The sequence below is a fragment of the Pseudopodoces humilis genome, chromosome 3 (assembly GCF_049639895.1).
Source record: "Pseudopodoces humilis isolate 2021_Gansu_Grassland_sample_001 chromosome 3, ASM4963989v1, whole genome shotgun sequence".
NCBI lineage: Eukaryota > Metazoa > Chordata > Aves > Passeriformes > Paridae > Pseudopodoces > Pseudopodoces humilis.
In genome coordinates, this window is record NC_142202.1 from 31,508,712 (window position 1) to 31,522,185 (window position 13,474).

Consider the following 13,474-nt stretch of genomic DNA (forward strand, 5'->3'; position numbering starts at 1 on the left):
AACGGGTGTCACCAACCCTGGAGCTACCTCTCCTTCTCTGGTGCCTGTTTGCAGCTGGGGAGGCTGTGCCCATACACTCACTGCAGCAGCTGGCATCGAGCCTGCAAGAGCCCAGGCCTCACAGGGCACCTGCTTTCTACCGCACCCCAACTTCCCCCAGGGGGTAAATCCTTCCTAAGCAGGGAGCAGGTTGCATATGGGGCCAGGAGCTATGTCCCTTACCTGAGGGAAGGGCAACCAAAATATTTTAAACCAGCTGTAGCGTGGTCCTGCTGCTGCACACACAAGGGAGCAGTCTGGTCCTGGCTGGAACCCACTAGAGCTGCCCTATCCCTACACAGGGGACTCCGTTACATTCAGCTTGTTCTGCCCATCCTGGTACAGAGGAGGCCTTGGGACCCTGCTCTGGGTTGTTGCAAGGGCTGCTCCATCTTTTTCCTAGCCAGGCTTGCCACAGGTTGGAAGCCTAAGGGGGTCCCAGCTGGAGATATTATTTAGCTCTGCATGGCGTTGCAGGCAGCACTGTCATTTCAAAGAGCAAGAGGCCTGTAGTATCAGGGCTTGTTCCTCTTTTGGGTTTGTGCCCATCCTTGCGACCCTGTTGTCCTGTTCTGCTCCTGCCTTATTACCCTTCAGTGGCCCCCAAAGCTGCTTTCACAGATCCCTCTCCTGGAGACAGCACCTCAAAAGTCCTGTCACAAAGGCACGTGACATGTCCTTCCTATGCTTGGAAATAAACTAAGAACTCTAAAACACCTGCAAAATCCCTGTGCAATTTCCTTGTTTCCTTCCCTCAAGCTTTCCTTCGCAGTGATGGCTGCTGGGACTTGACAGCAGGCATGGTTCCTTCTGTCTTCAGTTCTTTGTTCTCTGGCATTGTCTTTTCCCTTGTCCTTTGGGCTGTGGGCAGCAGGGTCTTTTGGCCCCTGCTGGTGCCACACTGCTGGCGTAGGAAGCCATGAGGCCTGATCACAATGAGGCAGGGATGGAGTTGGGATCACTTGTTCGTCTCTCAGCAACACAGACCAGGCCTTGCCTTTCCATTGCTCCCTCCTACAAGCAACGAGCAACAGTCACTGTGCACAATATAAGGAGCATAGCTCCTTACAGCCTCCATAGCAGCAGGCTCCTGGGAAGCATGCCAGATCCAGCCTGCACAGAGAGCAGCAGGGAGCATCCTGGGCCTGGCTGCTTGCTGTCTGCCCCAGCACTCAGGGGGATGGCTGACATACGTGCAGCATGTTTCAAGAAAGTGCTCCTCTGTGCTACAGGAGTTGAGCACCTCTCACACTTTCCCAAAGGCTTTAGCTATCCACCCAAACCAGGTGTCCAGAGTTTGAATGGATATGGCAGGAGTGGCTATGTAACTTGCTATTACAACAGCAGAGGTGTGCTGACGTGTAGCATGAGGCTACCACTGAAACTCCCCTACCACATCATTCTCAAACCTCAGTGCACACAGCAGCCTATCTACTTACTTTTAGCAGCAAAGTCTCTAATGCCTCTGTAAGTCAGAGGGAACATTCATACTGTGAGAGAGAGCCTGTGAGCCATGGCTGAGTTCCTGGCAGCAGGGCAGGGCTTGTGTTCACACTACTCCCCACTCCTCCTTTTGTACCATGGATGCTCCTGCAGCCCTGCAGCAGCTGGGGTACTCTCCTCCCAGGTCCCAGCCCCCAACCCACTCCACAAAAAAAAGACTGCACAAACAATAGCTCCTTTTTTCCTTTTTTCTTTTGTACACAAATATATACAGGGTATTATACACATCTCTACACAGACAGTGCCACTCAGAACACACAGCTCTCTGTGGGCAGGGCCCTGACAGCTGCAGCGGCAGCCCCAGAGCATGGCCATACCTACAGAGACCACAGCATCCCAGCCCACCTGCTGGACCAGAAGCAAGGGCAGTAGGTAGGTGCAAGAATAGGGAAACAGGATCACCATCGCTCCTGTCCCAGCCTGCAAGTGGACTGGGAACTCTCAGCCCACATGCTCATTTCATTCCTAGCCACTACCTGGAGGGGATGGGCGACTCTCCCCATGCCCCTTCAGACCCATTTCTCCAGCCCCAGCCAACCCCTAGAAGCTGGTGTGGCCTGCCCTCCCCATGCACTGAAGACCCACATCTCTTCTGTTCCATCCACCTTTTCTACAGGCCTGGGATTCCTACAGAGGTCTTGTACAGGAAAGGCAGCTATGTCCTCTCTGAAGCAGCCCCCCATCTGCTCTCTGTGGGTCTGACTCCGTTCCTCTAGTGGGAGGCACAGGGGAGAAAAGACATGTAACCACCATTCCTGGCAGCTGAGGTGGGCAGGGCTGACACTTCACTTCCGGTTGATTAAAGTGCTTGGAGCTCCAGGGCCAGCACGGGTGATTCCCCTTTCACCTGGCCTCTCAGGCCCTGGAGGGCACAGCCCCAGGGAGCTGGTGCAGTGCCCACAGATGACAGGCAAAGGGAGGGTGATCGTGCCCGCAATGAGCACCAAACAGGATGGTGGCAGGGTTTGAGGGAAATAAATATAGCTAAATAGCAGAGGGATTTATTATTTTCCTTTATATTTTACAAAAGGGGAGGGGGGAAGCAATTGAGGGCAACTGATACTGACCAGAAACCTCCTCAAAAAGTGTCTTTAAACAGGGTCAGTCCTTCTTCCATGTGCCAGGGGCTCCAGTCCACCTCTCCCACCCATCCTGTTCCCTGCCTGCCACTGGGACACAGCTATCAACAGGGAGGGGGGCAAGAGGTAGGGGAGGAACAACCCCCCTCTCAGGCTGGGTGGTGGCAGGGGAGCCTACATCAGTCAGGGCAGGTGAAGAAAAGCAGCATAGCCCCATGAGGTGTTTGTGCTCCTGAAGATGGTGGTCTTGGTTGGAGACAGCTCCTAGGGGCTGCTCTCCCAAGGGCTTCCTCTCTCTCTGACCACCTCAGCTGGGGAAGACCCTGCAACAGCTCGGGGAAGGAAGTCCATGGGGCCTCATTGCAACCAGGCAGTGCTGATCTTGCAGGGTGTTGAGGACCTGTAGCCTAAGACCCTTTCTTCCATCTCCCTGGCACCCAGGAGACCCCCATACAGCCCTCCCCCCCCCCCCCCCAAGCCTGACCCTGCTGTGAAGACACAGGGCAGCAGAAGGGGGCCTGCAGTACCACATGAGGGTCAGGTTGATTTGTTTGAAAGTGGAGTAAAATGTGCAAAGTAAAATGCCACTTTAAATGACCCCTGCCTGTGCCCCTGGCGGAGAGGCTGCCTGCGCCTCCTCCTGCTCATGAGAAATGCCCTCAGCACCCCTCACCCTGCGAGGGCCTGTCTAGCTCATGCCAACCCAGTGCCCCTTCCCCAGCATGATGCCACCCTTGATCGCGAAGCCAGGCTGTCACTGTCACTATCCCTGTGGTGAGGGGGAAGCCTATCACCACCCCTGCGCCTGGACTGGCTCCTGGGATGCCACACCAACTGGATGCTGGAAGCAGTTGAGAAAGGGCACACACAGGAACAGAAGGTGCAACAAAAGCCAACCCCTCCCTGGGTGGGGTTTCCAATGGACTGACTGAAGTTTTTAATTTATCACCTTCTTGTAAATCTAATAAATTATTAGTGTTTCCCACCAGCAAGACAGGGGATACAGTTGCCTGCTCAGAAGACCCCAAATGTTCCCCTTCTGCCCCTTCCCAAAAAGCACTCAGCTTTCCTCCTCCCTGCAGGTCCAGGGAAGCACCGCAGGGGCTTATGGTCCCCCTCCTCCCCAGCCTCTGGGAGTCTGGGGTCCAGGGATGTGTTGAAGAAGGTAGCTAGTAAAGAGCATGCCTGACGAGCAGCCAGGCTGGCGCAGGAATGGAGGGGCAGGGAGATGGAGAGCTTGCAGCAGGGCCCCTGCCCTCACTGAAGGCAGCGGCCCTGGGGGCGGGAGGGTGAGGGCAGTAGCCAGCACCCTCAGGTACCTCTTCCCAGGTCTCTGTGCACACAGCCTGCCCTGCTCCTGGGCCTCCTTCCCCTCCCACCCTTTGAGGTCCCTACTGGTGGATCTCATTCTCTATCAGGCTGTCCTCACACGACTGGAAATCTGTGTCATTCATGCCATCTGCATTGATGAGCTCCTCATCCTGTGATCCCTGCTCCTCTGACTCTGTTGCTTCGCCCTCTGGTGAGGAGTCCTGCAGCACTTGGGCGATGTACTTCTGTCAGGGCCAGGCATGGGAGAGAGTAGAAACACACGTGAGTCTAGGAAACTTCTCCAGGAAGCAGAGCACAACACACTAAGCACCATGCATGAGGCTGAGCGTGGGGATATGCTGGGAGGGAAAGGAAGCAACCAGACTCCATGGAATATACCAGGAAAGGTGTAAGAGTGGGGCTTGGCCCTGAAACACTAGATGTGTTTCAAACCCCAGCATTCTAGGACAGGGCACCTGGGGTGGGAAAGAATGTGGCTTCTCAGGCTCTCTGGAGCCCCTGTGAACTGGAAGACTGCATTCCCTTTTTTGCTAGTAGATGTGTCCTTGAAGCACTGCCTGCCTCTTATAGGGATTCTCCTTTTGGCAAAGTGTTGCTGCACTTAGGTGTCTGGAGACTACGAAGGAGCCTGGATTACATGTGCACACCCCAGCCCTGCTCTCTTGTGGAAACAGGAGGCTCTGCTTTACCCCATCCCTGCAGCCCTGCATAGATTCCCAATACAAAAACCTTGTGGAAGGAAGCAGTTGGAGTGAGCCAGTTGAGCCAAGGTAAAGTTCCGAGAACTGACTCTGGGGGTCTCAGAATGTTGGACAGGGGAGAGAAGAGTCCCCAAAGCACTTCCACGGCCTTCAAGGCAACGTCCACGGGGACACCTTTGTGTTGGCACTAGGACAAGCCTGGTGGGTGACAGCCTCTGCTGACGTGCAAGCGTGCAAAGATGTAGAATGAGAAGGGAGACTGACCCGGCTGGATTCACTGTCCCAGCCGAAAGAGAGATGGAAAGTAAATGCACAGCATCTGAGGAGCAGTGGGAAAGAGGTGTGTGTGTGGGGGTTACACTTCATCACCCAGAGCAGGTGAGGGACGCAGTGCCCAACATTTGCCTCCCACCCTCACTGGGAGGATCCATGTGCTGACTCAGAAAAATGAGAAGTGAGGAGTGAGGTACTCAGGGAGTTACCTCCCCCTTTCCAGACTCAGGTAAGGAGTGTGCCAGGGCACAGAGGTGGGGATAGTGACTCACAGCTGATTTGGGAGCAGGCAGATTGGTAGCAGGTCTCCCGTTCTGCCTGTTGTCCATGGCATCCACTTCTGTGTGGTCAATCTGGAGAGAAAAGGAGAAATTGAGAGTGCCAGGGCAATGTACTTGTTGTCCCACCTCAGAAGCAGTAGAGACAGCCTCAGGACTATCCCCTCCATGAAGTCAGGGCTGACAGGCTATGCTGAAGAGCAGGCTGGGACCCCCCCTAGAGCCCCTGCTGTTTTGTGGTTGAGCTGTGCTACCAAGGAGAAGGGTCCCGCACCCAACCCATTCTGCCTCACCTTGTAGTTGTGAGCACTGAGGTATTTGAAATGCCCAAAGCAGACGTGACACAGGCAGATCACAATGGTGATCACAAGGACCACAAAGGTGAACATGGAAGTGGGTGCCAGGAACCCTGGGGCGAAGGAAAACCAAAGTGGCAGTGTCAAAAGGACTGTGACTGTGCTCTGTGGCCAGAGGCTGCCAGGATCAGAGCCTGAGCAGGGAAGTGGCTCAGCAGGAGGTTAAGGGTCCGAGTGCAGTGCTCACCTGTGCGCACTGTGGAGAAGAAGAGAAGCCAGAAGAGGCAGAGGATGGGGGCTGCCACTACCTGATTCACAGCCCCTGAATGGATCTTCTTGTCCAGCTTGGCAGGCAAATAAGCATAATACAGGTTGTATCGGTCCACCAGGTGCTTAAGCAGCATGTACATGAGCCCTGGGAGAAGGGGAAGAAAGCCAGATGAGTGGGGCATCAGCCTCTTTGCTAGACTGATAGGGAGTACCTCCCCCACATCAGCCTTCTTGCCTCCCCTCCACCTCTGGCACAGGGAGGCAGAGGGGTATTGCTTACCAAAAGGGACAATGATGGGGCAGGTGATGCTGTATGTCATGACTACAGTGAAGACACACATCATCCAAGCGTAAGCAGCCCCAAACTGGAACTCATAGGCCTGGTGCTGCAGGAGGGAATGGAGACCCATCAGCAGAAAGACCCTGAGAGCTGAGTGGGTATGTGCAACATACCCAGCTCTATACACAGCACTGGGCAAGCCCCATCGGGGTCCCATCACACCACTCCCCTCCCTCAGCCCCGCTACATACTCGTTTGACGTTCCTCCGCTCGGCCGCTGAGCGGGCCAGGCAGAGGCGTATCATGTACATGAGCAAACCAGGGATGCGCAGCAGGTCCATGGCATTCCCGATGAAGGCAGAGGCGATAACATAGTTGACAAAGAAAGCCCCATTGTCTGGCAGGAACACACACCTGGGGAGATGCAGCAAGAGCAGGCTGCACAAGGTGCTCCCTCCTTGCAGGGCAGTAGCTGGGAGCCCCCACAACCTTTGGATGCTGACAAGAACCACCTCCCATCGTAAAACAATGCCTTTTTGCTCAACTCCACTTACTCAAATCGCACAGCAGCTTCAGCAAGGAACTTTTTGTCAAACAACCAGCGGAAAAATACATCCAAGCTGTGGGGGAAGAAGGCAAGAAGAAAAGATGAACCATCAGAAGCAGCAGCAGACAGAAATGCACATATGTTGTAGCTGCTCTAGAAGGATCCAAAGCTCTGACCATAGATCGTTTTGTTCCCTGCTGGAGTGTGTCACTAGCAAGTATGTAAACTGGATATAGGAAAAAAACAGAACAAAACAATGCAATACTCAAAAAGGGACGTAAAGCTTCCCTTTCATGTGTGTTCTTATCCCTTTACCCTGATCCTATCAATATTTTTCCTCTCTCCTCTGTTTGGACACAACATCCATGTAAGGAACAGATGACTGATTCTGCAGAAGAAACTGGTTAGGTACAAGGTACCGTCCAACAAGAGATATAAAAAATCCCTTAGAAGAAACAAATCCCATTTTCCTCAATTTTGATTTTTTTATATAAAACCATCCAATCCTCTGGCACTGGTGGAATACAGAGTTCAACAGGCAACAGCAGGGGGATCAGCTCCTCAGAAGGAAGTGCGGTCTGTTTTGTGGTCAAAACACAAATCTTCTGAGAACATTTACCTGCCCAAGATGAAATTTTACACACAACAAGGCTTTTTAAATCTGTGTTGCGAGCATGTAGTCACCCAGTGGGATGAAGGACTATTCTTCTGCCACTATCAGAGGGTTTATCTATTCTCAGGAGCTGCCTGACATCACCACTGAGGGGCTGGATTGTATCTCAAATACAGAATTTAGGTGGGGTGTAGACAATAATATCACAGAATGGTTTGGGTTGGAAGAGATCTTAAAGATCCCTGACCCCACAATGTGTAAAGAATGAACTAGCACAATTAGAGTTCCTTATCCCCCACCCACTCCTCAGTTTTTTCCTCATCACACTGTTCCCCTACTTGGCCCCTGTTCAGTGCTAGAGCCCACACCAATGGCTGGCAGGTGATGGATGCATCAATGTTTCCCACAGGGGAATTCTATAAACTCTGCAGGAAGATTTGAGGCATACACCCAAACAGATGAGCATTTCTGTACCCACACTATCCCACCCAGCCAAGCAGCGCAACCTATTCAAGTTCTGGCTTAAAGCAGGAATACACTGGTTTTGTGCAAAATTTGGACTGCACACTGAGCACAGAGCTGGAGAATGCCTCCTTCATATCAAGCAGACTTTTCACATATACTCATCTACCATCTAGCCAACCTTTGCTGCATTATTTCTAATACCATGGCACATGTCAATGTGTTTGCAGATTGAATCAATAAAGTCCTAGAGATCCAGTCATGTATGGTCTGGCCTGTTCCCCCTCAACTAAAATTAAACACCGGTCTCCCAGGGGGATGGTGGCCCGGGCAACAATGCAGTGAGGAAAGAATGCTGTAAAAAAAACAATAACGGGTGCAATTCAACCCTCCCTGTGCTCCACATCTCTATTTGCCTTTCCTTTCCACAACCCCTACCTGCTCAGGCCCAGTGATGGCAGCAGCAAGACCATGAAGATTAGGAAGGTGTAACACTTGTGCATGGTTGTCCTATTCTCTCCAGACCTGAGGACAGAGAGGCTGTTAACCTTTCACCCCACCAGCCATGCAAGCTGTGCTCCCAATGGCTTTCCATCACTACGAACTTCGCAATGTCTAATCTAAATCCCACCCTGTCTGTTCCTAGTACATGAATACATCCTCTTTCCCTCCAGCGTATTTGAAATCCATTATCGAGTCTCCGTTCTTTTCCTCTTGTCTCACAGGCTCTGCAATCATCTTCCCTGACCTGCAATCCTGAGAGCTGATGACACCCTCCCCCACCAGTCTCTGCAACACAGACCAGAAAACAAAGTTTACATTTTCTGTCCTGTGGGGAATGTGCCTCACAAGCAGCATGCTTCTAGTGCTCTGCACTTGAAGTGCTTTCCTTGTGGCCAGGAGCCAGAGCAGCTAAAACAATTTTCCCTTGGAACTGCTCTATCTTACATATGGTACAGGCACACCATACCCCTGCCTGCTCACCTGAGCCAAGACTTCCCTCACTACTAGCATTTCTCATGGTGACCAGTCCCAACTCCTCCCAGCTTTCTTCTTATTGTAGACCTGTCAAGTTCTACTCAGACAACCATGCTGCACAACAGCAGCTAAAGACTCGCAGAACAACTGTCCACAGCAGTCTTCAGGTGCCCAAGATGTGCAACATAACATAATGCTTGGAGCGGAAGACAGAAGTTCAAGATCCAGCCTGTAGCTTTATGTCAGTGAGAAGTGTCTGGTGGCCAATCAGCTCACTGAGAAGGTAAGAACAGGTGCTGGCTGTCCTTACCTGGTCCAGTGTGCTTCAAAAAAGGCAGAGTAGTATACAATGGTGGGCAGAAGAGCAGAGAAGCACCACAGCAGCAGGGTGGGGAAGAACTGAGTGATGATTGGGTTCTGAAACAAGGCAGAGAAGAAATCACATTACATGGTGCACCAGCTCTTGTGCCAGCCACAGGTACAGTTGCCTTTGCTGATGCCAAGGCCCCAGCACTGCGACTGCCACTGCATCCTGTCCAGGCTTAGCACCTCCCTCATGGTCAGGCCTCATGACAGGACCTGAAGAACAATCTCTCTCCCTATCCCTAGCCTTGCAGGGGATGTTGTGCCTTGGGGTGGTTCCTGTGTTACCCACCCTGCATCCATCTCCAAAATCCTTACATTGAGGTACTCCACAGGCTTGGTGACATTGAACTTGTCCATAGTGGTGATGATGATAGCAGGAGTGGTGAGAAAGAAGAGAAGGATGAAGAGGACCACATTAATCACAAAGCAGCGGATCCACCATACAAAGCCCCGGATGGAGAGGTGTTCCCTGGGAGGGAGAAAGAGGGCATCAGGATGGCTGCACAGGGTGGAATACCAGGTGTGGGCTTTGCATGCATACTACAGCCCAGCCTGGTGAGCAGCACTTGGGGTGTCAGCCCAAGGCTTTCCCCCTCCCAGTCAGATCAGACCTCTAGCTCAGCCAGGCTGGACTTCAGCAAGAACAACTCAGTTACTGGAGGAGCAGATGGAGACAGAGAAAGGGAGGGTGCACTCCCTTCCCACTGGCAGGGCCACTGAACCCTACAGAGCTGCTCACCAGTAGATGTTCTGTGGGTCAGGAGCATAACTGACAGTCCAGTTGGAGACATGGAGGGACTCACTGCAGGAGGACGCTCTGGGCTCCCCATGGCATGCACAGCCCTGGCACTTACAAGCGTTGAAATCTTTGAGAATTCTGGACAAGAGAAAGAGGGACATGCTGACACAAAAGGCTAGCAGGCACAAGCCAAGGGGATGCCTTAGTGCTGCTGTTCTTCTGATTTAAGGCAAAGGCTGGGACAAGTCATCTTTTTTGGGATGTCAGGACCATCTGCACTCACATGGCTGTGATGGTCTCATTGTGGAAGGTGACAAAGGCCATCCCCAGAGGCTTTTCATTAACCTTCTCCTTCTCCCGCTTGTAGTCATCTTTGAGCTTCTCCTCCAGCTTGGTATAATACTCAATAGCCTCCACCTGAGCAGAAGGACAGAAGTCAGAGGAGAGATGATCTGGGGACCCAAGCCATGAGACACCCAACTGCTGCCCAACACCTCCAGCTCTCCCTTACCTCCTCACAGCCCCTGATGACACAGCAGCACAGGTGGCCACAGGGCTTGGGGTTGATCATGGATGGGGTGTTGTCCTTGCTCTGCAGGTTGGTAAAGTAGATTCGCCCACGCTCAGCTTTCTTCCTGAAACATGAGAGTGGAAAAGAAGGAAGAAAGGAAAGAAAGAGGGTGACTCATAAAAGCTCTTTGGCACCAGACTTGAGGGGGTATCAGCAACATCAGCCCACTCTGTCTTTTCTCCCAAAATAGAGGTTACCTCTCTGCATCGAGGAACATCAGTCGGGCAACATCATAGCAGGGACGGGCCTCCAGAACAGTGCAATTGGCATAGGCCTCCCTGTGGATGAGAAGCATCAGTTCACCACAACTGGCACCAAAGGTACCCCTCAAGCAAACTACAAGTGTTCAGGACTTCTCCCTGGCCCTGAGAAGAGTCTCCTGGGCTGAGTACAGTGATGCATACCAAGAATTTGCAGGGGAACCTACAGGCTCTGTCCCTTGCAGCAGACACAAAATACAGGGAAAATGCTACATCCTTTAGGTGTTGGCACAAGAACTTTTGCCCTATAGCAGCCAGGAGCCTCTCTAACCCCACACTCCCCTCTCTGCCTTCACAGACTTGTGGTCAGAAAGAGGCACAAAGGGTACCTCTTTGTACCAAAGGGTACAAAACCATTTCTTTTCACCCATGGTGCTTCTAGACATGGTTCTCCTGACAGTGAGGTTCTGAGAGAAGAGGAATTTCATTTTCTCGTTAAAGAGATATACTTTCTACAAGAACTGTGATCAGGGCAGCAGCACAACATCCCACAGTCACTGCTTGATCACCTCCTGCCTGTATCTCATCTGTGATCTTAACTACAGTTCAAGACATGCCTTGTCCATGGGCACATAAGCAGGGGCACTGCTTACCACACTGACCTCCTATGGCTCTGCAAGAGATAGCTGGGCATATCCAAAGGCACAAAACAAAGGATACTTCAAATTTAGATAAAAAGCAGAAAAATAAGAGTGAGAGGCACAAAATAAAAGTATTCACCAATTTTGCCTAGCTCTCTGTTCTCAATGTATTATTGCCATTCCAGGTAACACTAGTACTACCCTAATAAAAACGCCCCTGTTACAGGGAAGTCTTCAGGGACACAGTGAGACTTACTCAAAATGCTTCTTGATCTTCTCTGGCTCGGCATATTTCGAGATCCCATTGATGAATAGAGTTCGCTTAACCTGGGAAGAAGAGAGAAAGGAGAGGACAGGTAGGTGTGGATGGTGTAAAAGACCAGATTGCAGCAAGCCCCCTACCAAGACCTGTGCCAGTGATGAAAAAAGGTGACCCCATCAATTCTAGCTACCAGGGCTCCCCCTCTCCTGTGCTTCTGCTAATTGTTGTCATCCTGCACTGGGGTGCGCTGCAGATTGACAGGCTAGGGACTTACACTGCAGGTGCCTGAACAGAAACAGGGCTACCCTTCAGAAATGAAGAAGGCAAAGGTAGCTGGAACAACCCCTAAGGAAGAATGGGGTCCTTCCATGTGTTTATCCAGTGCAGGCCTCTCCTGCTTCCCCATGGGCAGTCACAGCTGCTGCTCTGGAGATGATCTGCCTTTGGCCAGGCTGAATAAAAACAGCCAAGACATGGCAGCTCTAAACTGCTGTGGAAACTGAGGGGCTCAGCATTGTCTCCAATGCTACCTGACTTGACCACAGGGCATAGGAAAATGTGCCTGGGACAGTGGCCAGACCCTGCTCACCAAGTCATCCTCTTTGTAGCGCATCTTTGAAGTATGCCGGCGCATGCTGTACACTGTCAGCAGCAGGTACAGGAAAGCAAACGTGGTGTGCAGCCACAGCAGGTTATTCCTGTCACAAGGGAGACCACAAAGGTCAATGCAAAGGTCACTACAAGTCTGTGTAAGGCTGGTCAGGTCCTGAAGGCACTGGGGCCATGAGTGCATTCAGCATAGCACACAGATGCCCTACAACCAAATTCCAGGAGCTCAGCCTGGAAATTAGATCAGGGACAGCAGCCTCAAAGAAAGGGCAGATATACAGCCTTCAAGAAGATGAGGCTCTGCATCAAGTGAACATTTACAAAATACGCCTTGGGGGCTTCAATTATCCATCCCACCCCTCCCCACACATACCCAGACTTCAGGTTAGCGATAGTTGTCCTCCCAAAGCTGTAGGCATTGTTTTCTAGGGAGAAAGAGGCAGACAAAAGCATGTTCAGTCATACTGAATGGGACAGAGCACCACTAGAGTGAGCTGCAGCAAGAATTATCACCCGCAAAACACCTAAAACCCCAAGTTACACAGGATGACCCTGTGAATGCACTACACTCAAAGTGAGACAAGAGTTAGGGTTTGTCTGTGTTAGTCCTGTTCTGCCCTCTACTGCTAACCAGTGGTCTGGAACATGGTGTTGAAATGCAGATGCCCCAGCCCAGCCAAAGGCTCCTTGTTCTCACCTAGCAGGTCCCCTGAGAAGTTGACAGGTAACACGATGCCCACAGACAGCACACCCACGACCACGAGCAGCCCAATGATATGCCTCTGGAAGGACAGGTAGTGCACTGCATCAACCCCGCATTTATCCCGGATCTCATCATCCCTGCCAGGAAGAAAAAGGCTGTCAGGCAATTTTCTACATTTCCTGAAGTGTTGGGGAAAAGTGCAGGGTTGCAGCTGCCCTCCTGATCTGAGAAGACACAGCACCCCTTGTTCTGCCCTACAGAGCTGTAGCCAGACTCTGGGCTTGGGAGCCCAGCACTCAGCCTTGAAGTAGCCTGGGCAAAAACCTGCCTGTGCAATGATTACCCAGACCTGCTTCCCATGGCCCTGCTCTCTGTCCCCCAGAGAAGGCAACTGGACACACCTTATACCCTTCAGGTGGGCCTTGCCTTCCCTGCTAAGATACAGATGCTGGTATTATCCCCTGCAGCACTCTGAGTAGAAGTGCTTGGGAGACTACTCCTGTGGATCATCAGGCTGAGGGTGTCTCCCTGCATCCTTCTCATAGCCATTCCTGAGGCAGCAGTGCCCCTAGCAAGAGTGCCAGGGAGGTACCTTTGCAGAGCAATGGACAGTGTTTCTGAGATGGGAATGATGGAGGGGCAGCCATGGGCCTGGGTTCTCTCCTCTGTCACAGACTCACTGTGTGACGTTATTTTGTCTTTAGGGCTCCTCATGTAGTACTGTCTTTTCTT

General features: G+C 51.9%; 1 protein-coding gene across 5 annotated transcripts in view; it reads right to left on the reverse strand.

Moving 5' to 3' along the window:
• Nucleotides 1-1,716: 1,716 nt before the first annotated feature.
• Nucleotides 1,717-13,474, reverse strand: part of TMEM63B (transmembrane protein 63B) — a 48,631-nt gene continuing 36,873 nt past the window's right edge. For 4 of the 5 annotated variants that reach the window (XM_088052739.1, XM_088052737.1, XM_005530603.3 and 1 more), the window contains 18 exons: nucleotides 12,737-12,879; nucleotides 12,413-12,464; nucleotides 12,020-12,128; nucleotides 11,425-11,495; nucleotides 10,525-10,605; nucleotides 10,268-10,391; nucleotides 10,040-10,173; nucleotides 9,757-9,894; nucleotides 9,333-9,486; nucleotides 8,962-9,068; nucleotides 8,112-8,198; nucleotides 6,606-6,671; nucleotides 6,303-6,465; nucleotides 6,052-6,157; nucleotides 5,749-5,916; nucleotides 5,499-5,614; nucleotides 5,200-5,280; nucleotides 1,717-4,177 (listed from right to left, as the gene is read on the reverse strand). In XM_088052739.1, coding sequence (XP_087908865.1) covers nucleotides 4,013-4,177; nucleotides 5,200-5,280; nucleotides 5,499-5,614; nucleotides 5,749-5,916; nucleotides 6,052-6,157; nucleotides 6,303-6,465; nucleotides 6,606-6,671; nucleotides 8,112-8,198; nucleotides 8,962-9,068; nucleotides 9,333-9,486; nucleotides 9,757-9,894; nucleotides 10,040-10,173; nucleotides 10,268-10,391; nucleotides 10,525-10,605; nucleotides 11,425-11,495; nucleotides 12,020-12,128; nucleotides 12,413-12,464; nucleotides 12,737-12,879 — 2,065 coding nt within the window. In that variant the 3' untranslated portion in view covers nucleotides 1,717-4,012. Of the gene's footprint in view, nucleotides 4,178-4,205; nucleotides 4,974-5,199; nucleotides 5,281-5,498; nucleotides 5,615-5,748; nucleotides 5,917-6,051; nucleotides 6,158-6,302; nucleotides 6,466-6,605; nucleotides 6,672-8,111; nucleotides 8,199-8,961; nucleotides 9,069-9,332; nucleotides 9,487-9,756; nucleotides 9,895-10,039; nucleotides 10,174-10,267; nucleotides 10,392-10,524; nucleotides 10,606-11,424; nucleotides 11,496-12,019; nucleotides 12,129-12,412; nucleotides 12,465-12,736; nucleotides 12,880-13,474 lie in introns of those variants that run through there. The other variant, XM_088052738.1, reaches the window with a different exon arrangement.